We start from the raw sequence: 23,346 nt of genomic DNA on the forward strand, positions 1-23,346 counted from the left end.
CTCCATCAGGTATGACAGCCACTCTCAGTCACCTGCATTTGAGCATTCCTGACCCCTCTGATGCCCCTTGTTACCTTCCATGAGAAATGAGGAAGAGCCCCATTAGTGTGTGAAGAGAGGTTTCTGAACTCATGACTGAGCATCCGGACCAGACAAAGAAAGAACGTTTTAATCCATAAGAGATGGTTCCCTTCTTTCATCCTAGGCCAAGCTCTTTTCTTTTCTTTTCTTTTCTTTTCTTTTCTTTTCTTTTCTTTTCTTTTCTTCTTTTCCTTTCCTTTCCTTTCCTTTCCTTTCCTTTCCTTTCCTTTCTTTTCTTTTCTTTTTAGTTTATTTATTTGGCAGGGGGGGAGCAGAGAGAGAGGAGAGAGAGAATCCCAAGCAGGCTCCGTATGGTCAGTGCAGAGCCTGATGTAGGGCTCGAACCCACGAACCATGAGATCATGACCTGAGCTGAAGGTGGACGCTTAACCAACTGGGCCACCCAGGCTCCCCTAGAGCTCCTATTTGATGAACAGTCTGATAAACACAGCCTCCCTCATAGAGCGTCTTCATCCATTGGGTCACTTCCCTGCTTCCATCCTGCATCGGCCCCGCAAGTTTTCAGGAGAACGTACAGATCTCTCAGTGTGCCACCCCAGATCATGACTGAGCAGCTACCCTCCACGCCTCTGGCTCTATCTCTCGCTTCCTCCACAGCATTTTTGGTTCAGAGGCACCAAAATGCTGAACGTCGCGCTTGCCTGGCCACTTACCCCATTCAGGTCTTTCCACACACCATTCTCTCTGCTGGAACTCTATTTCCATTTATTTCCGTTTAGGGAAATCCTTCTTATCCGTCCAACGTAGAGCTTAAAGGAGCCTTTGCAGACCTATCAGTTTGGTTGACACACCTCTCTTTTGTGTTCCAGTCATATCCAGGGTGTGTTTTGGCCTCACACAGGTACTACTTCTGCATTAGCTTAGATTTCACTTATCCGTCTCCCTACTGGGCTTGCACAGTCTTTAACATCATGGCCAATACCCTGGGTCCCACTACCGAGCACTGCCGGCCAATAAATGACTATTGCATGAAAGAAAGATGAGGAGGGGAGCATGGTCCTTTCCAGTTGGTCTTGGTGGTAACTAAGGTTACCTAGACCTGAGGCCTCCAAATGCCAATGGGCCAAGGGGCATCATCAGAATTTGGAGGGGAGGGCTTTTGAGAAATTCAGTTTTCCAGACCAATTTCCAGATCTCTCTTTATAAGGATCTGTATTTTTAAAAATTTTTAAAAATGTTTTTACTTATTTTTTTGAGACAGAGAGAGACAGAGCATGAGCCGGGGAGGGGCAGAGAGAGAGAGAGGGAGACACAGAATCCGAAGCAGGCTCCAGGATCCGAGCCGTCAGCCCAGAGCCCAACGCGGGGGTCGAACTCATGGATGGTGAGATCATGACCCTAGCCGAAGTCGGACGCCCAACCGACTGAGCCACCCGGGCGCCCCTGTAATTTTTTTATAAAGGTGATTCTGATGCGAGGTCAGTTCCCAAGATAACTTCTCTTGGGCTTGTTTCCTTTGAACGCAAACATGTTTTCAAACATGAACTCCTGACGCTGTGGTTTCATGGCCCCTCCCCCGTGACACTAAAGAAAAAAAGAAGGAGAAGACTCTTTCCTATTTACCTTTTTGCCTGAAACGCTTTCTTAGGAGAGCCAGGAGGGTCCCACACGTCACCAAACCTATTGTAGAAGCCACTGCCCCGCCAAAGTAAGTCAGGGCTTCCTGGATAGTCAGCGGCCCTGCTGCAAAACAAACATACACGCGGGGCATGAGAAGCATGTTGTGCAGAAGACCATCACTCTTCCAGAAGGGCCCCGAGAAGGGCCTCAGAGCTGTGAGATCAAGTCCTGTGCTGACAGCCTGGCGCCAGACATCCGGAAGCCATAAGACTACTGCAGTAGAATGCTAACCGGGGCCCAGTTCTATTCCCAATGCTTCAACATCAAACGTAATTTCCAAGGGAGTCAGGTGAAGGGGCCCTAATAAAGTGGATGAAAGGATTACGGGGGGTGGGTGATGGGCAGGGAGGAGGGCACTTGTTGGGATGAGCACTGGGTGTTCTATGGAAACCAATGTGACAATAAATTATACTAAAAAAATAAAAATAAAAATCTAAAAAAATGTGAATTAAATGATTAAAGAAGTAGAAACTTAAGCAAATAAAATAAACCATGGGTAATTTTTTTTCTTCGGCAATCAAAGACTTAGTTATGCAACAAAAGGTAGTCCTGACAAGCCGTAGAGAAAAAAGTGAAAAAGGAAAAGGAAGGTGGGTGAGATAAGCCTTATAAACAGATGAAGCTTCATTTAAACAGATCCATGTGTTTTTAGAGGCGTGTGGTACAGAAAATTCTTCTGAGATCATTAATTAGGAATCTTCACGAAATAACCTCCCATTAAAAAGGTTCTGAAACTTCAAGATGTATTTATTACACACAGGTTATAAAGACATGAGAAGGTGCATCTGGCAAATCTGAGCTCCGCACTGGGGTGGGGATTGTCTGTAGAGTCATTGAATTTCATTCCCACTGCTCTGCAGGAGGCAAGGAGATTGTGCTTGATTCATTGTGAAATATTTATTAAACATAGGGGAAACCCAGTGAAAGTGAGACCACTGTCAGAAATACACAGACCAGGGGCACCTGGGTGGCTCCCTTGGCTGAGCATCTGATTCTTGATTTCAGCTCAGGTCATGATCCCAGGGTCATGAGATCAAGCCCCACATCAGGCTCCGTGCTGAGTGTGGAGCCTGCTTGAGATTCTCTCTCTCTCTCTCTCTCTCTCTCTCTCTCTCTCTCCTGCTGCCCCTCTCCCCCACTTATGCCCTCTCCTCTAAACTAAAGAAAGAAAAAAAAATTAAAGAAATACACAGAAAAGGAATACTGATTTTGTTATGTTCCTTATCAAATGACTTCCTAATCCATACGGAAAATATACCTTGGCAGGTTGGCATGGGGGTTGACCACTGGCCATTCTCTTGGCATGCGGTTCTTGCTGAGCCATTAAGTAACTGGCCTTCTGGACAACGGAAGCTGCAGGTTGAGCCGTAGCTGAAATTTCCCCAGGGGTTGGAGCAGTTCATCGTGCCTGGCTCGGTAACGTGCAGCTCAGAGCACTTGACGGCTGCAGAAAGAAGGAATGCGGGGAAAACAAACATTTAGAGGGAAGGTGACAGAGATTCTGGTTTCATTTGTGACCTGGGTAGCGTTGCCAGCAGCTGGCGTAGGAATGTGAAAGGTCAGAAAGGAGATGAGCCGCTGCTGACATTCACACCAGCTCCTCCAAGATCACACATACTAAGATGTCCGCTCAGAGGATGACAGCCGAAGAACCAGGAGGGAGCATTCAATAAATACCTCCTAGTGGCTCCATCAATCTTACCTACAAAAATACTACTTTCAATATTTGGCTTCTCCAAAGCACCGCTGTTCTAAATGTTATTCTTGCAAATTGCCACGGGCAATTTGCTGGCATGGCAGCACGTGTTTATTGAGACACTTGGTAAGCGTTCAGCACGGCTGGCCTCTGGAAGTTTGAATGAAGTAGAGAATGTCACCCCCTTTCAACTTTTCTTCAGGGAGGGGCGCCTGGGTGGCTCAGTCGGTTGAGCGTCCGACTTCAGCTCAGGTCATGATCTCACGGTTCCTGGGTTCGAGCCCCGCCTCGGGCTCTGGGCTGACAGCTCGGAGCCTGGAGCCTGCTTGGGATTCTGTGTCTCCCTCTCTCTCTGCCCCTCCCCTGCTCGTGCACTCTCTCTGTCTCTCTCTCTCTCAAACATAAACGTTAAAAAAAAAAAAAATCAAACTTATCTTCAGGGAACTTCGGGTTATTGTCCCTAATTCGTAGATAGGAAACTAAAGCTCAGGAAATAAAGTTGAACTCAAATAAACATTCTTGAGAAATGGTGACATTTACAAAGCCCTGTTCCCGTGCTTCATGGGGAATACGAAGCCGGGAGAGACACGGTACCTCCCGCAGGGGGTGACAGCTCTTCCAGAGGTATCATACATGGCATATCTTTTCATTCAGGTCCCAGCTATGAAAACACGGCATGTTCACACTATCACATAATTCGTGGAACGGCAGCGTGTATTTCACAACTCGTACGCGGGGTTTCACGTTCCGCGTGCTTGCTGTCCTCGCACACTTGGACATTTTACAAGCGTTCCCTCCCTTACGTCTTCGAGAGCAGGGCACTCGCTTGTGACACAGCAAGGGGAGCGGCGACGCGCCTGCGGCAGGTTACCTCTCACCGGGATCGGTGGGGACTTCACCGAGGAGCCGACGCGTGAAGGGGTCGTTGGGGCTGGATGCGATTTCAACAGGTAGGTGCGACGCTGCGCGTGGGCGCCAGCTGGAAGATAGCACCCAACCGCCTGCCCCGTTGCCATTACCTCTGCACGTGGGAGCTCCCGCCGTCCATTGTCCCGAAGGCCTGCATCTGAGAGCACGGCCTCCCGTGAGGGTGAATCCAGCGTGGCATCCAAAGTAACACGTGGTATTCGGGCCAAAGGTTCCCAGACCATGCCTACAGGACACTGTTCCCTGCTCCAGAGTGATGAGGGCTGGGCATCGAACCTCTGAGAGAGGAGCTGGTACCACACCTGCTGTGAAAAAGCGTTTCCCTTTAGAGAGATCCCAGTCACGCGGGGCGTAGCGGCGTGAAGACTGGCGTGGCCTAAGTGCCTTCCACTCTTTCTGTAGCAACGAAGGCTCTAGCGACGGCTCCTCAAGGAAGTTGAGGAAAATTGGCGATCTCAGGTATGGAAAACCAGGTGAGAAAAAAAAAATACTGAAAAATACCCTTGGGGAGGTGATGCTCTAGGCCCCAGGAAGAACGGGGTGTGGGGCATGAGGTCAACGTTACCAGTATTGACAAAAGAAAAAAAAAAAAAGAAAGGAAGAAAGAAAAAGGAAGATTTTTGCCAAAACATAGAAATTCAGTAGAAAGCGAAATACACACAGGCCAACTGCCTGCCCTCGCTGCTTCATTGGGAGGTGGCATTGCCTGCTGGTCGAAGGTCAGCACGAAATGTAAGGTATGCACGATGCCACTGGCTTTGTCGCTAACTTTCCATGTCGCAGAAAGATGCTCATGGACCTCTCTCTCAGTTCCTTGATTTGAAAAACTGAGTTCGTGACCCCACGCCTTGTACTTCTCGTCACAGTGAAGAACATGCAATCGACTCAGTAAAGGTCTCTGAGCAAAAGAGGCCAAAATTGCGAAAGAAAATTTCTGCTTAAGAATTGGGGCGCCTGAGTGGCTCAGTCGAGGAAGCGTCCGACTTCGGCTCGGGTCACCATCTCACAGCTCGTGAGTTCAAGCCCCTCGTCGGGCTCTGTGCTGACGGCTCGGAGCCTGGAGCCTGCTTCGGATTCTGTGTCTCCCTCTGTCTGCACCCCCCCCACCCCGCCCGCCACGTGCACTCTGTCTCTCGCGTTACCTCAAAAAATAAACATTTAACAAGAAAAGAATAAATATAACTTCAGGGAGCCTGGATGGCTCAGTCGGTTAAGCGTCATGGCTTAGGTTTTGGCTCAGGTCATGGTCTCACAGTTGTGAGCTCGAGCCCTGCATTGGGCTCTGTGCTGGGCAGGGAGCCTGCTTAAGATTCTCTCTCTCTCTCTCTCTCTCTCTCTCCCTCTGTTCCTCCCCAGCTCGTGTGTATGTGTGCACATGCTCTCTCTCTCTCTCTCTCTCTCAAAAGAAGGAAAAAGAAAACAGCACCAACATATCTTTTATTTCACAAAAGTGAGAAGTCCTGTCACTCCTTATAAATTCTTAAATCCATAGGCTATGTTTCCTAGATCCCAACAGATTTTTCGTAACAAGAAACAAAGCTTTCACGATAATAATGCAATCACGCATACCTGTCACGTAGTAAGAGCTTATATGGGCTTTTGTTACTTTTGAAGAAGTTTCCAGAAGAAGAGTGGTCTCAGTGAGTGTATTTTACCTTTGCAGGTTGGTGGAGGTGCTGTCCATTTTCCGGAAGCTGTGCATTCAACATCATTAGATCCCTCCAGCTTAAAGCCCTTGTTACAGGAGAAACGGCAGGTGTAGCCAACACTGAATTCTCTGCGGGTGTCAGAACAAGCCAGGCTTCCCTGCTCTGGGGCAAATAATTCTGGGCACTTGACGGCTGGAGAGTCAAAGAAATGAGGTCACAATCTTCAAGTTTCCTCAGAAGCCAGTTTTGCACTGAATTCATTCATTCATCTATTGAACAAACACTTACTGAGCACCTACTAGGTCAGGTGTTTTGCTAGGCAGCAGGTGTCCCACAAAAAATAGGACACAGGCCATTTACTACAGAGGCAGGAGGAGGGATGGCGGGCACACAGAGGGAAGTGCAGGTAGGAGGGACAAAAATGAAGTCAAGGATTTAAGCAGTCACACTGAAGAACCCACAGCTTTATCCTTTTCTCTCTGCGCCTGTGCCTCCCATGGCTCTCCCGATCCAGGCTGGATGGGTTCAGTCTAGGACTCACTTCTGCCCTGCCCGAGGCCGCTTCCTCTTAGGTAGCCTGCCATCTCCTCAAATTCAACATATCTAAAAACACAATGACCGTCCTCTGTCCTAAACTTTTGCCTCCATTTGGATCCTCAGGCTGCTTTTTTTTTTTTTTTTTTTTTTTCAAATACCACAGTTCCCTAGAACAGGAAAGCGGAACAGCTCCTGGCTAAGCTAGATTAGTCCCTGGAAATTCCCTGAACTGACTTCATGTGGACTTGCCTCTCGTTCTTGGCTCATGCTGCCCTGAATTTCTTTCCGTTTTCATTGAAAAAAAAATCCCACCCGTCCTGGAGGATCCGACTGAATGCAGCCTCCGCAGAGCGTCTCCTGATCACCGCAGGCTAAAGGCTTCTCCTACGAACGCATCAGTTTTTTGTCTGAACTCCTGTGTTGTCTTACCACGTGCCACGTCTCCCCTCACCTACTGGATGGAACGCTTCTAAAACCCAAGAGCCGTAAGACTTTGTGTCTTTCACAGCTCACGCTTCAGGGGCTCAAGGGCTAGTGTTCGGCAATCGTTTGCCAAGTGGATGAATACAGGAATTTTTAATTTAATTAACCATTTCCTTCAAAATCATTTTACAAATTATTGCAGTTATATATTTCTGTTAGGATCATGCCTTTTTCTCCATTAAATTCTGACATAAGACTATTATTTATTATCAAATATTTGACAAACTGAGTGACTATTTTTTTCATTTACTTATTTGTTCATTTATTGAGAGAGAGAGAGTGAGTGAGCATGCAAGGGAGGGGCAGAGAGAGGGGATGGAGAGAATCCCAAGCAGGCTCCGCACTGACAGTGGGGCTCGAACTCATGAACTGTGAGATCATGACCTGAAGCTGAAATCCAGAGTTGGACGCTTAACCGAGACACCCAGGCGCCCCTACTCTTTCTTTAAATCCAAGCTTTCTGAAAGCAGTGCCTCGGTCAGTCAGGCTCATTTTGCTTAGCACTTTTGCCTTAAAAACAAAAGAAAATAAAACTTCTTGAAGTCCTAGGTAATTACTTCATGGGAATGTGATATTTCTGGCCTTTCCATATCACCCCACGTGTTTTCCGGTGACAGGCTATCCACCAAAAAATTGTGGATCCTCATTGCCTGAGTCCACTCAAATAACTGAAGTAACACACTGAATTTCAGTTTAGAATGCTCAGATTTTTGAGTAATTAATAAATGTATGTTGGTAGGTCAATTTCATTTACCAAACATTTGTTAAATATATCTATTGGTGGGGCGCCTGGGTGGCTCATGGATTAAGCGCCCAACTTTCACGCAGGTCATGATCTCGTGGTCCGTGGGTTTGAGCCCCACGTCGGGCTCTGTGCTGACAGCTCAGAGCCTGAAGCCTGCTTGGGATTCTGTGTCTCCCTCTTTCTCTCCACCCCTCCCCCACTCACGCTCTGTCTCTCTCTCTCTCTTTCTCTCTCAAAAATAAACATTACAAAAAATTTTAAAAATCTATTGGTGTACGTCACAGACATTAAATCATCTGTGAACATTTTCACTAAAACAACTTTTTCAGACTCTTGGGATTTCATTCTCAAACCCCAGGAAATGCACAATGTCAGCGGCAGGAGAGGAGGGACCTTGTCATCTTTTCAACACCGCATCCACGGGACAGGGTCTGGCACATCGTAGGGGCTCCAGAAACGTTTGTCAAATGAACAAAAAAGCCCGTGAGCACAATTTAATTTGGACGCATTCTAACAAGTGTTTTTAGCTGGTCTGAAGAGAAGTGACTGTTTTAAAAAATTGATTCAAGTGACTTTCAGTACACGAAGAGGATTGCCGCAGCATTAAATCCACTTGGGGCCTTGCTTTGGTCTGCGTTTTGTCAGTCTTGTTCCGCCAAGATTGTCGATACAGGTTTGTGTGTGTGTGTGTGTGTGTGTGTGGTTTTTTTGGTTTGTTTTTGTTTTTGTTTTGTATGTGAAAATCTCTGAACCCTCTTAGGTAAGAATTAACCTTGCCCAAACAAAGGCCTGTAAATAAATTTAAGGATTTGACTTTGAATCAAGTGCGGAAGTAGGTTTTCCTGCCTGAGGCAGCCTTGACGAGGTACACGGGAAGTCTAACTCCCAATCTGGAACATCATGGGCTCTCGGCAAACATGGCCGAACTACATTTGTGGAAGAGCTGAGGGCAGACGTAGAGGAAGAGATTTTTACCAAAGAATGACCTCTTGGGTAACTTGAAAAAATTGTCCTGCTCTTAAGCCTCCTGTAAAACTGTCCCCAAACCTGAGTGATTACAGGAAGAATAGAAAACAGATAAGGATTGCTTTTATCACATGATTAGTGCTCTGTCTTCATGGACTTCTGAGACAGCTCTGTCTACCACAACCACCTTCACGGATATCTTCCTGTAACCCATGAAGTAAGTGTATGTGATTGCACGTCAATGTATAAATTGTTGGGTCCACTGGCACTCTGTCGTCAACTGACAGCATACTGGTTTGTATTATTTTAGACAGATTTAGTTAATTCTTCTCTGTTTCTTTGTATTCTCTCTTTTGAGTTAGATATCGTTTCTGTCAGGAAACTTTTGGAAAGAAGATACAGTGTGAATAATAAGTTTAACCAAGTTGGCTGTTCTAGACTCAAAGTTTCGAAATGAACACTTGGAACCCCCATGGAGTCGGAGAAATGTTGGAGGAGGGGAGAGAAAAACAGAGACGCAAGCCAGGCCAGAGCTTAGAGGGTACTTGTGTGCTGTATTATAGGACTTGGGTGAGCAGGGACATGGCCGAAAGGGCAGAGCTAGGACTGGGACTTGGAACAAGGACCTCCTTTCCCCACTAGGGGGAGGCTGATGACTAGGAGTTGGGTCCAGCGTCCAAACATGGTCTCCAGAGCGTCAATGACAAAGTGATGAGGAGAGCCGTGGTCTGAATCAAGATAGTGCCCCGACAGTTGGGGACCTGAGGGTCATAGCAACCAGATGTAAGCAATTCCGGAAAGGACTCTGGGTCCCAGAGGACTAAGGCAGTGAGGAGAGTGGGATATCAGGCAGCGCCCAAGTCCCAGAAGGCCAGGAACTGGGGTTCTAACTCGAAAGGAAATGTCTGCGGAACCACTCAAGAAGGAAATCTCTCGCTGCGCTCTGACGTGAGAGACCGAACGCTCCACTGCCACACTGGCCCTGCTAACTTGGTGGCCCTCACACCACACCCCTCTGATTCAACCTAGGATGCTGCAAAACTGTGCAAAAATCAGGGTTCCGGGGCCAATGTTGAAGGGTTAAAACTTTATGGGTTCAGGCACGTAAGAAAAAAAAAGGGACTCTTTGCCCACATCTAGAGAATGCATTTGGAGAGTGGGGTGCAAACACAGGGCCAAAAACCAGAGCTCAAGATCAGGCTCTGACAAGGCTGAGGAATCGGAGGCCTGCTGTTGGCTAAGGCTGCTGTCCGTGGTCAGGACTGGTTCTAGGCCCCGGGTGGGGCTGGTCTGCATGGTGGGGGGCAAATGCCTCTTCTCGTGGAGGACAGGGGGCTGGCAAGGTGTGTGTATGGCGGGGGGACGGGCTTCAGGGAATAGAGTTATAACAACCATAGTGGTTGCATGTATGATTTCAAATTTTAGTGAGATAGTTCTTAGGCGGTTTTTTATTCTTTAGCCTTACCACAGAATGTGGGAAAACAGAACTCACGGTAAATGTCAATGGAATGGGTGGATGAGCAAATGAAAACCAAGTGAGGAAGCACAAACCCTTAGTGTTAATCCCCCGTAAATGGTCTAGATTCCTCAGGTGCCTGTAGTATAGCGTTCTGACAGCAGATGGCAGCATTCTACGTCTTTAACCCCAGAATTCTTGACCACAAGTGAGACCTCAGACATGATTGCGTCCACTCCTCTCCTTTTGGAATCCAGAAAACTGAAGCCCACGGGTGTGATGGGACTTTTATGGCTCAGGAATTTGGGGAAGAGCGATACAGTTCTTTGGGTATTAATCTAGCATTCATTCCACAAGAAGGAATAAACGATATTTTAGCGCTTTTTTTTTTTTCCATATAACTAATAGATTTCTATCAACATTCTCTCTTGTCTGATCACCAGGCACTGCCATCTCTGAAGTCAATTTCAACCCTTAGAGTGGCAACCTGGCCAGTGGAAAAGAGCGCCCTTAGGAGACCGACAAGGGACTTCGGAATTCTGCCACAGGGTGGCAGTTCAGGGTAGTGGTGAAAACTCCAGCACTTTAATCAGGTGAGGCCTGGGTTGGAGTCCAGCTCCATACTGCCCAGCTACTTGGCCTTTGCCTGCTGTGGATCCTCTCAAAGTCTCCGTTTCTTCTTCTTTAAAATGGGGATCATGGGGCGTCTGGGTGGCTCAGTAGGATAAGCGTCTGACTTCGTTTCAGGTCACAATCTCACGGTTCATGGGTTCAAGCCCCGCGTCGGTCTCTGGGCTGATAGTCAGAGCCTGGAGACTGCTTTGGATTCTGTGTCTCCCTCTCTCTCTGTCCCTCCCCCACTCACGCTCTGTCTCTCTCTGCCTCTCAAAAATAAATAAACATTAAAATGGGGATCATAATAGCCATGTTCAAGGTTGTCGTGTGGATTGAATGAGATCCTGCCTGTGAAATAGCTGCTACTTATTACGCAAGCAATAAACATTGGCTATTAGTGCTGGTCTTATTATTACTGAGCACACTGAACAATAACTTGGGCCACTGGTGCCTTTGGAAAGTAAATGCGAGCTATGAATTAATTACTTCAGCAAACTCCTATTTTAGAGCACACTACATGCTAGGAACTCGTAGCCAGATGTTTTGGGGGAGACAAAGATAGATAGGATCCAGCTCCTCCAATCCACTGGCAATAAGGCTTGTGCTTGAGCAAATGTAACCAGTCAATGATAAGCTTCAGCTGAGCGGCATTTGTCACACAGCCACTTTGATTCTAATTGCTGCAGGGACACGAAGATGAAGAAGGCACGGTTCCCGTCCTCAAGGACCTCGTAATCCACATGGAGGCAGAGCCAGGAGAGAGGTGCACGAGTAGACTGAGATCCTCAAGGGGCCAGGATGAAATCATCCGCATCCTTGCATAAGCTCGGTGCCTAGGCGTTAGCAGTGCTCACGGACGGTGCATGGAGGAATAAATTAAGCCCGCGGAAAAAGACTTGATAAGGAAGTAAAAGTCCCAGGGACATAGCTGAACTTCATCACTTGTGAACCTGTGACTTTCAGCGAGTTACTTAACCTCTCTGAGCCTCTGCTTCTCCTCCGGAAAATGGAGAGGATACTGCCTTTCCTCGTTATATTTCAGAACGGTGGTAAACATCAAATGTCATGATGACAATTAAAATGCTTTATAAAACTGTGCAATGTTTTAAGTTAGGAGAATATTCAAAGAGAGAAAGAGACAGAGATTACCAATGCTCTGTGGAGAGGGTGTTTCCTTTAGCTTAAGAACAGTTTTACATGAATCCCTGGTGATTCTTCATTCTATCATATTATCCGAGAAGCCGTAAGAAAGGACACACCCACGATCCTACCTTCACATGTTGGTGGGGGACCTGTCCAATGTCCAGATGGAGCACAGTCCAATATTTCTGGTCCAGATAAAGAGAATCCTTCCTCACAGGTGAATTGGCATCTGGACTTATAACTGGAATCTCCAAGAGGCCGGACACAGGTCATTGTTCCATTCCGAGGGCTTAGCAGAGGTGTGCAGGTAAAGGCTACCCAGAACATGGTACAGGAGAGAAGGATCATTTTAGAACACGGCAAGCTGACATCAGCGTGTGTGTGTGTGCGTGTGTGTGTGTGCACGTGCGTGCTGAATCCACAGGGGCAGCATTCGGTTAGATATGATCGTTTGAATTTCATGCCGCTTTATCACCAGGTAGAGGTCGTGGTTGTATAAAATAGCGACTGACAGTTGATTGGCATTCTGGAAACTTCACCCACAGGGAGCTTTAGAGGTCATTTTAAAGCTGTTGTTGTTTTTAATGTTATTTATTTTTGAGAGAGAGACCAAGCGTGAGTGGGAGAGGAGCAGAGAGAGAGGGAGACACAGGATCTGAAGAAGTAGGCTCCAGGCTCTGAGCTGTCAGCACAGAGCCGGATGTCCTCTCACTGGGCTTGAACTCCTGAACTGTGAGATCATGACCCGAGCCAAAGTCAGATGCTGAACTGACTGAGCCACCCAGGAGTCCCTCAAGGTCATTTGAAAAGGAACTGGTGCTTTGGGAAGATAGTGACACAGCTCATTTCAGTTGTCCCCGCACAGGAGTGGAAGTGGCTGCTTCCTTGACACCTTCAGAAAGGGACCTAGTGACCTTGCCAGAAAACAATGACAAATGACTGGAAGTAGGAAAACAAAGTAAAATACTTTCTCCTCCCACAAAATCTACTTTCCCCAACCAAGGAGTATAAAGAATCCGGGTCTAAACCCTGGCTCTGTTACTTATTAGCAATGTGTCTCTAGACTTTTCTGAACCTCAGTTGCTTCATCTATGAAATGGGAAACATAATACTCCTTGCCTTGCAGGGCTCCTCAGTTATAAAATAATAAGCTAGTTAAATCATATGTAAAAATTAAGTTTGAAAATATTTTTTAAGTCATTGACATGCGGTAGGCACATAACGTAACTGGCCACCTGCAAAAGCTCTTTCCACCAATGTCATCCTACAGGGACCAGCCCCAGTGACTGTACATGTTCACCTACAAAGAAAGGTAAATTAGATCTCATGGCTCTTTACCGTAGTTTATGCATATAGAGTTTGAGGCTCCAGGGCATTTGCTTGGGTTGGAGATCATGCTCTGTGACTTTAGGCAAGTCACTTAACCTCTCTGAGCCTCAATCTCTTCGCTTTAAAAATGTGGAGAATAGGGGCACCTGGGTGGCTCAGTCGGTTGAGCATCCAACTCTTGATATCAGCTCAGGTTGTGATCTCGCAGTTACGGGATTGAGCCCTGTGTGCGGCTCTGTGCTAAGCGGAGCCTCCTTGGGATTCTCTGTCTGCCCCCCCCAAAAATAAATAAAATAAAATAAAATAAAATAAAATAAAATAAAATAAAATAAAATAAAGTAAAATAAAGTAAAATAAAATAAAATAAAGTAAACTAAAATAAAATAAAATAAAATAAAATAAAATAAAATATTCAAAAAAGAAAATGTGGAGAATAGCATTGCATAGCTTCCAAAATTTTTACAAAAGCAAAAACACTCTATGTGTAAATGTTAATAGTTGCCAACTAATGAAACTATAAAGTCTAGATTCAACGTGGTGACATTTAAAAATGAAGACTGAGAAAACGTATGGTTTAGGGTGTTTCTTTTTCACCGTTTGCTTTGACGGAACCATAGTCAGTGAGAGCAGGGCTGAACCCGGGGCCATTCTCTAGCCGCTGACTTGGGACTGCCTGAGGTTCCAAGCGCAGTTTTTATACCTTTCTCTTCCCTTCACCTCTTCCTCTCTCCAGGTACATTCTCCTCGGTCTGATCGACTTTCCCAAAGATCTAGGCATTTTCTGCCACCCGAAACGTCTTTCTGTGTTCAGGGTGTATGAGTGTGGGGTGGTAGAGAGGAGAGGAGACAAGAAGACTGTAAGGACACAAAGGAGGGTCTCGATGACCTGGAGTCTGTGTCCAGCTTTTGTGGCCTTGCCCGCTGATAGCTGGGGTGCATGTCAGAAGGCAACAGGGCAAAGGGGACACTGAAAAGGGAAACTGTCTGATAACACTCTCTCATAAGTCTTACATCAGCCAGTGGATTGCAAGCCTCGTGGTGCCTTCCTGCCCAGCCCACATTCAGGTATTTCACTTGATCTCACCCGGCAACAACAGGAGAAAGTTCAGTCGGAGTAAACAAAGAACTAAAAGCAGAAGGGAACTGGGAGGTCACAGGAAGCTGTGGTGAGTGTCAACCTCGTTGCTGTGAAACACAGGCAGGACAATGTGAGGCAACGAACTGTAATTCGGATTACTGTGATAGAATTCTATGGAAGAATTCTAATCCCTGTGATAACCCTCTTAGGGGACTCCAAGTTCTTCCCCAAAGTTCCATGGACTTTGGAATACATCCAGGCTGCAATGTAGCCAGGAATAAGGCCGAGAAGGCTAAATCACAAGCCTTACTCTGGTCTTTCCAGACCCTGCTGGAAGGTGTATTCAACCCCAGCACCAGTGGCTTGCCTGCTCTCTGATGCCTAGAAATGCAGGACATCCAACTCTGCTGAGTTCATTCATTCATTCACTCATTTACTGTTGTCCTAACTTAGCTGTGGGGTGTGTGTGTGTGTCTGTGTGTGCACTTGAGTGTGACCTGAACAGCAAGTGGTTTCCTCTTCATTAAAAACACATGTCTGCCTGCTTTCACTCAGATGTTGAAAGCCTGTGCAAAGTGACAGGCAAAGGCAAACAATGCAGAATTATCTGGTATCATCCCTATTTGACTTTATTATGAAAATTGAATCTGCATCACGAAAATACTAATTGCCTAGAGGGAAAAATGAGCGGGGAAAATTTTGGGAGAAGTCATACGAGAGTGCCAACCATGCCTATCTCAGGCTGGGAGTATTTAAGACGATTGTTTTGTGTGTGTTTCTTTATTTCTCACTTTTCCGTAGCTTTTATAAATGAAAACCCTGCTTCGTAAAAGCAATTGCCATAAGCCTGAAACACTGGATGCACTGAGTGGAAAAAGGCACGAGGGGTATGAAAAGCCTCTATCTGTTCTTCAGTTGGCAAACACAAATGACCAGAGACAGTTCTGGTTCTTAAAATATTGGCAGACTACCCTGGCTTTCTTTTCAGCTCCATACAATGGGGACATATACATGCTGAGGCTGAATCTGCATGTTTTCTCTACTGAGGATCCTGTAATCTTGCATTTATAGATTAATTGCTTCCTCTCTGCATCACTCTTCACTTTACCCTGAGTCTACTTCTCCATTCCTACGCAGATCTTGGAGGATATCTGCAGCACCTGTAGATCCTGCCTCTCCTGCACTGTTATCCCCAGAGGTCATACTCCAAGTTCCCCAGGAGCAGAGTGCTGGGTCAGCCTTGGTACAGCCATCCTGAAGCTATTTTTTTTTTTCCCTTCTGGCCTTTCTAGGCACTGTTTTCAGCCACGTGAGAACAGTCTACCTGGTTCCTGATAGAAGCTTCCAGGTCCTAGTAAAGGTCCTGGTAAGGAGTGCACAGGGGGTAATTCCCTAGCTCTGATTACCAGACACCCCGCCACTGGTGTTACCTGCCTGGCCCCGCATTTGGGATCACTGGGTCACAAGATGAAAAGCGTTTCTTAATTTTCCAGTTCCATTTCAAGCTTCTGGCCCCTAGACAGTGACCGCCGCGAAAATACAGCCTTTTAAAATGCAGCCTACCCTGGGTTTCCCAGACGCTGGAGAGAACTCAGCTTACCCTGGCATTGTGGGGGAGGAGCACTCCAGGTCCCCGTACCCAAGCACCGCAGCTCGCCTGCTCCCACCAGGAGTAAGCCCTCGTCACAGGAGAAGCTGCAGGTAGATCGGTACCGAAAGGCTCCAAACGGGTGGGAGCAGTTCACCTGGGCCTGGTCTGGGGCCGGAAGATCCCGACACTGCAGCGCTGAGAGGTGAGGAAGTAAGGGAGTGAGGAGAGGGGATCACGCGAGCTCTCGTTCATTTTGACCCCTTAATCCCGTCTAGCGCCAAGAGCAGGGATTTCTTTCTTTTTTTTTTTTAATTTTACTTTTTATTTTTTAAAACGTACGTCCAAATTAGCTAGCATATAGTACAACAATGATTTCGGGAGGAGATTCCTTAGTGCCCTTGGCCCATTTAGCCCATCCCCCCCTCCCACAACCCCTCCAGTAACCTTCACTTTGTTCTCCCTATTTCTGAGTCTCTTCTGTTTTGTCCCCCTCCCTGTTTTTATATGACTTTTGTTTCCCTTCCCTTATAAGAACAGGGATTTCTGGGGGCGCCTGGGTGGCTCAGTCGGTTGGGCGTCCGACTTCAGCTCAGGTCACGATCTCGCGGTGCGTGAGTTCGAGCCCCGCATCGGGCTCTGGGCTGATGGCTCAGAGCCTGGAGCCTGCTTCCGATTCTGTGTTTCCCTCTCTCTCTGCCCCTCCCCCGTTCATGCTCTGTCTCTCTCTGTCTCAAAAAAAAAAAAAAAAAAAAACGTTAAAAAAAAAAAAAGAACAGGGATTTCTGAATGGGGCATGTTTAAACCGGAGGATGAGAAATGGCACAATGGCACATGAAGGATTTTACGAAGAAAATTCTGAGGCATCGTAAGCATTTTGGCAATATGCAGGAATAATTTTTTAAACCTCATACTTTTGGACCCACGAGTCTATGCTAAGTATGTAATCAAAATGAATAGCAAAAAATCAATCCCCGGGGGCACCTGGTGGCCCAGTCGGTTAAGCATCTGACTTCACCTCAGGTCATGACCTCGCAGTTTGTGAGTTCGAGCCCCGCGTCGGGCTCTGTGCTGTCAGCACAGATGCAGGGGATTCACATCAATTGCCCAAAGATCCCAGTAAATAGCAACGTGAAATGCCAACATTGCACTTCTGGGACCTGACTTCTGTGTGGGGTACCCGCATAAAAATCATAATGCTAATGACTTCCCTGTGTCTTTGTTCTCCTATAAGAGCAAAATATTGAAAACATGAACTACTGAAAGAAGATCACTTTGTAAAATCAGATCACAGACATATAATTTATAAGGTAACGTTATTATCATTTTGCATACATTTGTAAAACTCATAGGAGTTTTTAAAGTGAATTTATTTATTTTGAGAGAAAGAGAGAGAGAGAGAGAGAGCGCATGAGTTGGGTCGTGCCAGAGAGAAAAGGAGAAAGAGAATCCCAAGCAGGCTCCGCGCTGTCAGCACAGAGCCCCACACAGGGCTCGAACTCGCGAACCGTGAGATCGTGACCTGAGCCAAAACCAAGAATTGGATGCTTAACCGACTGAGCCACCGAGGCACCCTCAACTCATAGCAATTTCAAGCTTGCTTTTTACCCACATTCATTCACAACAGTAATGAGGCACGTAGGTGAGGCAGATAATAATACTCCCGCTCTACAGAAGACACTGAACTTCTGAGAGACCAAAACCTTGTTGCCGGGGAATGACAGAACTAGACTAAATGCCCTGCCCCTTACTCTTCTACGTTGCTCCTCATGCATCATTCCTTCCTCCCAGTCCCATCTTCTTCACGCCAACCCACTCAGCGGGTTTCAATCGGTGAAACCTTCACCTTGAGTTCCAACATGCTGTAACGAACGGGTGTTTCGCTCACCATTTCGTCCCTAGGGCCAGCACAAAGGGCCGGGTAGTTCTTAGTGAACGTCTGAGGAATAAATCAATGACTGCTAACTGCATAATAAGCTGAGAGACACAGAAGGAACGTGCCGATGTCACATTACCTTCACAGACCGGGGCGGGCGCTGTCCACCGTCCCAAGTCAGTACACTGGGCCACGTCGGCTCCTTTCAGCCTGAAGCCATCAGCACAGCGGAAGCTACAGCTGGTGTTGTATGGAAGCGGTCCTGAGAGTGGGGCGCAATCCGTGCTTCCATGGACCGGACTCTCCAGTGGCTCACAGGCAATGGCTAAATGGAAAAAGTTGTCGTCTGAAACTGGGTCATGGAAGGGCTCAGTTCTTTCTCACAAGAGCCACTCAAGAGATGCGTCAGTACGTTCAGAACCCTGAATCCTCCCTTTTCCAAAAGGGAAGCTGCCTTGAACACCTTCCTGTGCCCTCTTTGCCTGGGTCACTCACCTGCCCTTTGATCTCAGCTTAGACTTCACTGTCCCTAGGAAGCCTTCCCTGACTGCCCCCCTCCCAGCAGCTCAGGGGTAGGGACTCCCCTAGTGTGCTCCCCACAGCCCCTGCAACTGTGCGGAGACTGCTGTGGTCCTGCCCTTGGACCACAGTCTCCCTGAGGCTGGGCTTAGACGTTCCTAGTTGCGTCCCACAGCCTGGCCATGTTTGGTACTTTGAAGGGTACTCTTTAAATATTTACTGATGATATTTGCAGAACTGGATCAGGCAGGAGGAGATATATAACAAGCTGGACGTTTAAGGAAAAAGCTGAAATAACATGGCTTATTGTTGACATCCTATTAGCTAGGTTTATAAAATGGTCCTGAGTGGGCCATATCTCTGAAACACAGGATGTCAGCGTCATCAGACTTTAATTGCCAAGCAAGTGCAGGCCAAGGACAGTTCCTGCACAGAATTGAGCCCTGAGTGGCCTTAGCTCTGATACAGACCAGTTTCCTCATGTGCATCCTTGATAAAGCATTTCATTTCCAGGCTATTCCTGGGTTTTTTTCAGAGTGTGAAGACCACCATCACACCCTGGGCTTAGACCTCTGGTTGTTACAGAATCGGAGCATCAAAGAACCAAAGATCTTCCAGACCTTCTCTCTTTACAGATGAGAAAAGGAAGGTTCAGGAATGAGTTACTTCCCTGACGTCTTGTATCTGGACGGCAGCAGAGTTGGGCTTGTGATCTCCATCTCCTGGGCACTCACTAATCCAGTCTTCAGTTTCCTGCTCCCCTGTTCACCCTCTCTGCCTCAGAAGCTGAGGGCAGGAGGCAACTGCAGAGAATTCAGCTTTGTGCTGTTGTGTAACCGCCTAGGGTTGCATCACGGCCCCTGTGGACGCAGCGCGCCTCGCTCCTTTGTCCAAGTCACCTCCAAACGCTAATGGGGAATCCCCCTCTTTGTCCTAATAGCCACCATTCTGGCTTCCTCTCAAGTAGAGGACATTGTCCCACAGCTTGTATTGCCAGTGAGGCAGAAAGGGAAAAAACGAGGCAGAAATGAAGGTTGATTGAATCCCCAGTCTACTGCTAGCTACTTTCTACGTGCTGTTTAACTGTGTGCTTTTTATATACTTCATTCTCACAAAAGCACCTTAGCTCATTTCATGGATGAGAAAATCATGCCTCCGGGAGGCTGAACAACCTGTTCCAATGTCAGAACCTGAAGGAGGCGACCCTGAGCCTTTCCACTGCGCCATGGCCCCTTTCTGGGCGGAAGAGGGCTACTAAAGGAAAATCCTACCCTCACAGGCTGGCAAGGGTGCGGTCCACTGGCCAGAAACAATGCAGTGGAGAGTGGCCCAGCCTCTCACTTGATAGCCAGGTTCACACTCAAATCTGCAGCTGGAGCCATATGCAAAGGCAGTGAGGGGATGAACACAGTCCATGGTCCCTTTGCCAGGGGCTTCCAGGAGCGGACACCGCACAACTAGAGAGAACAACCAAGGACAGAGAGAAAGATACTAAGGAAGGAGAAAACCCAGACCCACAGCTGGAAAGCAATGATAAAACTTCGTCCAGGAAATCCAGGTGGAGCTAGAAATCTGTAAGGGCCAGGAGACCCTAGTGATGATTTGTCCAGACTTGGACAATCCATCCACAGGGTGACCTTAATCTTAAAAAAAAAAAAAAAAAAAGACTCCTCCAAGGTTTTTATAATGTCCTCTATTCCTTTATCTCTATAAACCTGTCGTGGTAGGTCTTCTAGTATCTAGAAGACACTAGAAAGATGTAGATGCCATCCTTTCCTTCTTGTGTGAAATTTATGAATGGAGCCATTCTGAAAACTGCTTGAGGGCTCTGAGTTTAGGCCAAGGGAGGACTTTTTAAATTTGTTTGTAGCCAGATCAGCCTCTTGATTTTTCTGGAGCCTGGCCCTCTTTTCCCATCATGATGTACTAAGTGGCAGGTGGAAAGGAGAGTCAAGTTGTGGTGATTCAGGCCAGCTTATCCATAGACCCCCACTGTCCTCCGTACTCACAGCAAGGACTGGCACGGTAGACGTCGCATATCCCCAACCACCGGAAACTCACCTTCACACCCTGGGGGTGAGGCTGTCCACACCCCCGAGGCTGTGCACTGCACCACCTCTGGCCCAACTAATGCAAATCCTTCTTCACAAGCAAAGTGGCAGCTGGACCGGTATTGGGGCGCTTCCGGAGAGGAAAGACACGTCATGCTTCCTCGCTCAGGAGTCTTCAGGGGTGGGCACTGGGCAGCTACAAACAACCACAGAGCAAAGGTGTGAGCCCTTGGGTTATGCCAGAACCTGTGAAACCTTAGGATGCCCCAGCAGCCGTCCGCACCTTCTGTAAGTGATGGGCAAGGTGAAACACCTGGTTGGTTCAATGGTACTTTCAGGAGCCATTTGGAAAGATCCAAACATCCCCATGTTGCATTTAAAGAAGCAAGGTCAAAGTATCAAATTAATAAGACTCAACCCCTAGGTCCTCATTACTATACTGTTCACTTTGCAATAAGCAAAGGGAGAGAGGTCCCTTTGTGATGCTTTTGCCTGAGAATCAAGAATTAAGGTGATCACCTCACTCTATAGATGCAAAACATCATGAAAATCAAAATCAGTGTCACTCTCATTGATGGGTAGTAGTAAAAATCAGAATTCCCCATTGAATGCAGATGCTCATTATTTCTCACATTTTTCTAAGGTTTTTTTTTTTTTTCTTGAGAGGGAGAGAGAGAGAGAGAGAGAGAGAGAGAGAGAGAGAGAGAGAGAGACAGCGTGAGGGGCAGAGAGAGAGGGAGACACAGAATCCGAAGCAGGCTCCAGGCTCTGAGCTGTCAGCACAGAGCCGGACATAGAGCTCAAACCCATGAACCATGAGATCATGACCTGAGCTGAAGTTGGACACTCAACCAACTGAGCCACCCAGGCGCCCCAATCGCTCGTGTTTTTTAATGGAGAAAGCTTATTTTCCCCTTATTTTCTAGTCATCGTCGAGGATGGAAAGAGTACGGTCCACATACCTATACATTGCGGTGGGTTATTTGTCCACGTTCCGGAAGCCAAACATTCCAGCTTGCTGGGTCCATTCAATTCGTACCCTTCAGCGCAGTGGAAGCTGCACTCTGAATTGAAGGAGAAGTTCCCGAGAGGGTGGCTGCAGTTCATGAGCACATGTTGGGGGAGACCAAATTCCCCACACTCTTGGACTGTGGGGACAAAACGTTACTTTTCTTTTCATTGCAGGTTTAAAGACAACGTCAGGTTTGCTGGACGTTGGAACTCTTTGTATGACCCTCTTAATCCTGTCTTCCTGGGCTTAGTCTCACCCAACCTGGTCATCTTTACTTGGTTCCTTTGTGTTGGCTACATCTTGGGATATAATCAGTCTTTCAGTGGTTTTTATTTCAAGCAAGCAAAATCAGCCTTTGTTTTGCTTCCCTTTTACCGTGTAGGTTGTTTTGAACCAATGGTCTACAGATAAAAGGTTTCACCCAGAGGGCGTGTCTTGGGACAATTTGAGTGGGGCTGACTGACTGACCCCAGAGAGGACCAGGATGAGCTTTACCCCCTGGAGAGTCTCCAGCATGATTTGCTTCCTGGACCACCTCCAGCACAAGACCAAAGGCCACAATAATATCAACAAAATAGCGCCCTCACCATATTCACATTCTGGTCCATAGAATCCGGGGAAGCAGGAGCAGGTGTAGTTCCCGATGGTCTCAATGCACTCTCCTTGCTTGCTACAGGACATGTCCTGGCAGGACGCTGCACAGATGCAAAAGGGTCAGTATGGTACGCATTCCCGGGAGGTGTGAAGAGAAGTTAGATTCCTTTCCAAGCCGCAGACTCAGCCCCTCTTGCTATAAGACTGAGCTAGGCAAGCAACACAAAACTACAGTGTCCTCTGGAGCGCCAGCCTGTTCCCTGCAAAGGGCATTGTGGAAGCCTACCAGAGCATTGCATAGTTTCCATTTTAAGCTGTTGTCTAAGGAGGGATTGCTTTGTGTAGCCCAGAGAGACAAAAGAGCCACTGATCGATGTGTAGACAGAGAAACTCCTCTATGTGGTACAAAATAGATGTGGCTTTTTAACCAAGAATATGCATAGAGTTGTATTATTACAGAAACCCCTATGATGGGCATTACAACATAAAGGCTGGGCATCAGATGTGGCGGGGCTGGGGCGGTGGGTGGGTCACACATATGTCATCAGAGTCCTGGCTCTGCTGCCTACTATTACAGGACCTCAGGCAAGTGACTTCTCCGAGGCCAGCCTGCCCCGGGTTAGGGCCAAAGCCCTTCCACTGTTTGTTGATTTCAAATCTGTGCCCAGCGCCGCACAATGGAGGGGCAGGGGAACCACATGAGACGCTTAAGACCTCCTCGTGGTACAGGACAAACAATCCCATGGAGAGATGTTTCACGGGCCTAAATATGCCAGGCTTAGGTAGTGCAGAGTACGACTGACTAGCCACACCCTTCTCAGTGAGTCCCAGTGGAGAAGGGCTGAGGTTCCTTTCCTACAAGAGACTCTTTGTGGGCGTGTGCATCATGCACCCGATGGAGGGTTCTGAGAATGTTGTCACTGATGAGGTCATAGCTGGGGGCAAGGCCTGTGGCTATATTTTCTGGTGGCGTTTCCTCTGCACACATTGGGCCACTTTAGGGTTGATTACAAGAGGGAAGTCATATGTCACATTCAGGCTTGTGCTAGATGATGTCTACCTACATTCCCTCTCAACTCTGAGAGGCTCGAATTCTAGAGGTCGTGCCGGTTCTACAGGAGGGCATTCCCGAGGCAGCCGGCAAGTTTGGTGGGGCTGCACGGGGGCCCTGGGAAGGGTCGGAGTAAAGGGAAGATGCAGGAGGCGATAGAAGTCTGGTCCACGTCTTCCATCGTATTCACCTTGACCCCACCAATGTCTTACAGCCGTGATACCCGTGCCCTATGTTCTTGGAGCACACATGGTTTGTTCTGATCGTAGTTTCCTAAGGATCTCAGAATGATCTCGTGCGCTACAGGGG

At 47.4% G+C, this 23,346-nt stretch overlaps 1 protein-coding gene across 7 annotated transcripts in view; it reads right to left on the reverse strand.

Annotated features, from left to right (window-relative positions):
• Window positions 1-23,346, reverse strand: part of LOC102964878 (selectin P) — a 39,447-nt gene that overhangs the window by 4,109 nt on the left and 11,992 nt on the right. For 2 of the 7 annotated variants that reach the window (XM_042975837.1, XM_042975832.1), the window contains 11 exons: window positions 21,980-22,087; window positions 21,343-21,528; window positions 20,391-20,576; window positions 19,601-19,786; window positions 17,950-18,135; window positions 15,947-16,132; window positions 12,068-12,253; window positions 6,001-6,186; window positions 4,438-4,650; window positions 2,981-3,166; window positions 1,666-1,785 (listed from right to left, as the gene is read on the reverse strand). In XM_042975837.1, the coding sequence (XP_042831771.1) occupies window positions 1,666-1,785; window positions 2,981-3,166; window positions 4,438-4,650; window positions 6,001-6,186; window positions 12,068-12,253; window positions 15,947-16,132; window positions 17,950-18,135; window positions 19,601-19,786; window positions 20,391-20,576; window positions 21,343-21,528; window positions 21,980-22,087 (1,929 nt within the window). The remainder of the gene's footprint in view (window positions 1-1,665; window positions 1,786-2,980; window positions 3,167-4,437; window positions 4,651-6,000; window positions 6,187-12,067; window positions 12,254-15,946; window positions 16,133-17,949; window positions 18,136-19,600; window positions 19,787-20,390; window positions 20,577-21,342; window positions 21,529-21,979; window positions 22,088-23,346) is intronic. The other 5 variants (XM_042975833.1, XM_007077015.2, XM_042975836.1 and 2 more) reach the window with 5 other exon arrangements.

The sequence above is a fragment of the Panthera tigris genome, chromosome F3 (genome assembly GCF_018350195.1).
Source record: "Panthera tigris isolate Pti1 chromosome F3, P.tigris_Pti1_mat1.1, whole genome shotgun sequence".
In the NCBI taxonomy this organism is placed as follows: domain Eukaryota; kingdom Metazoa; phylum Chordata; class Mammalia; order Carnivora; family Felidae; genus Panthera; species Panthera tigris.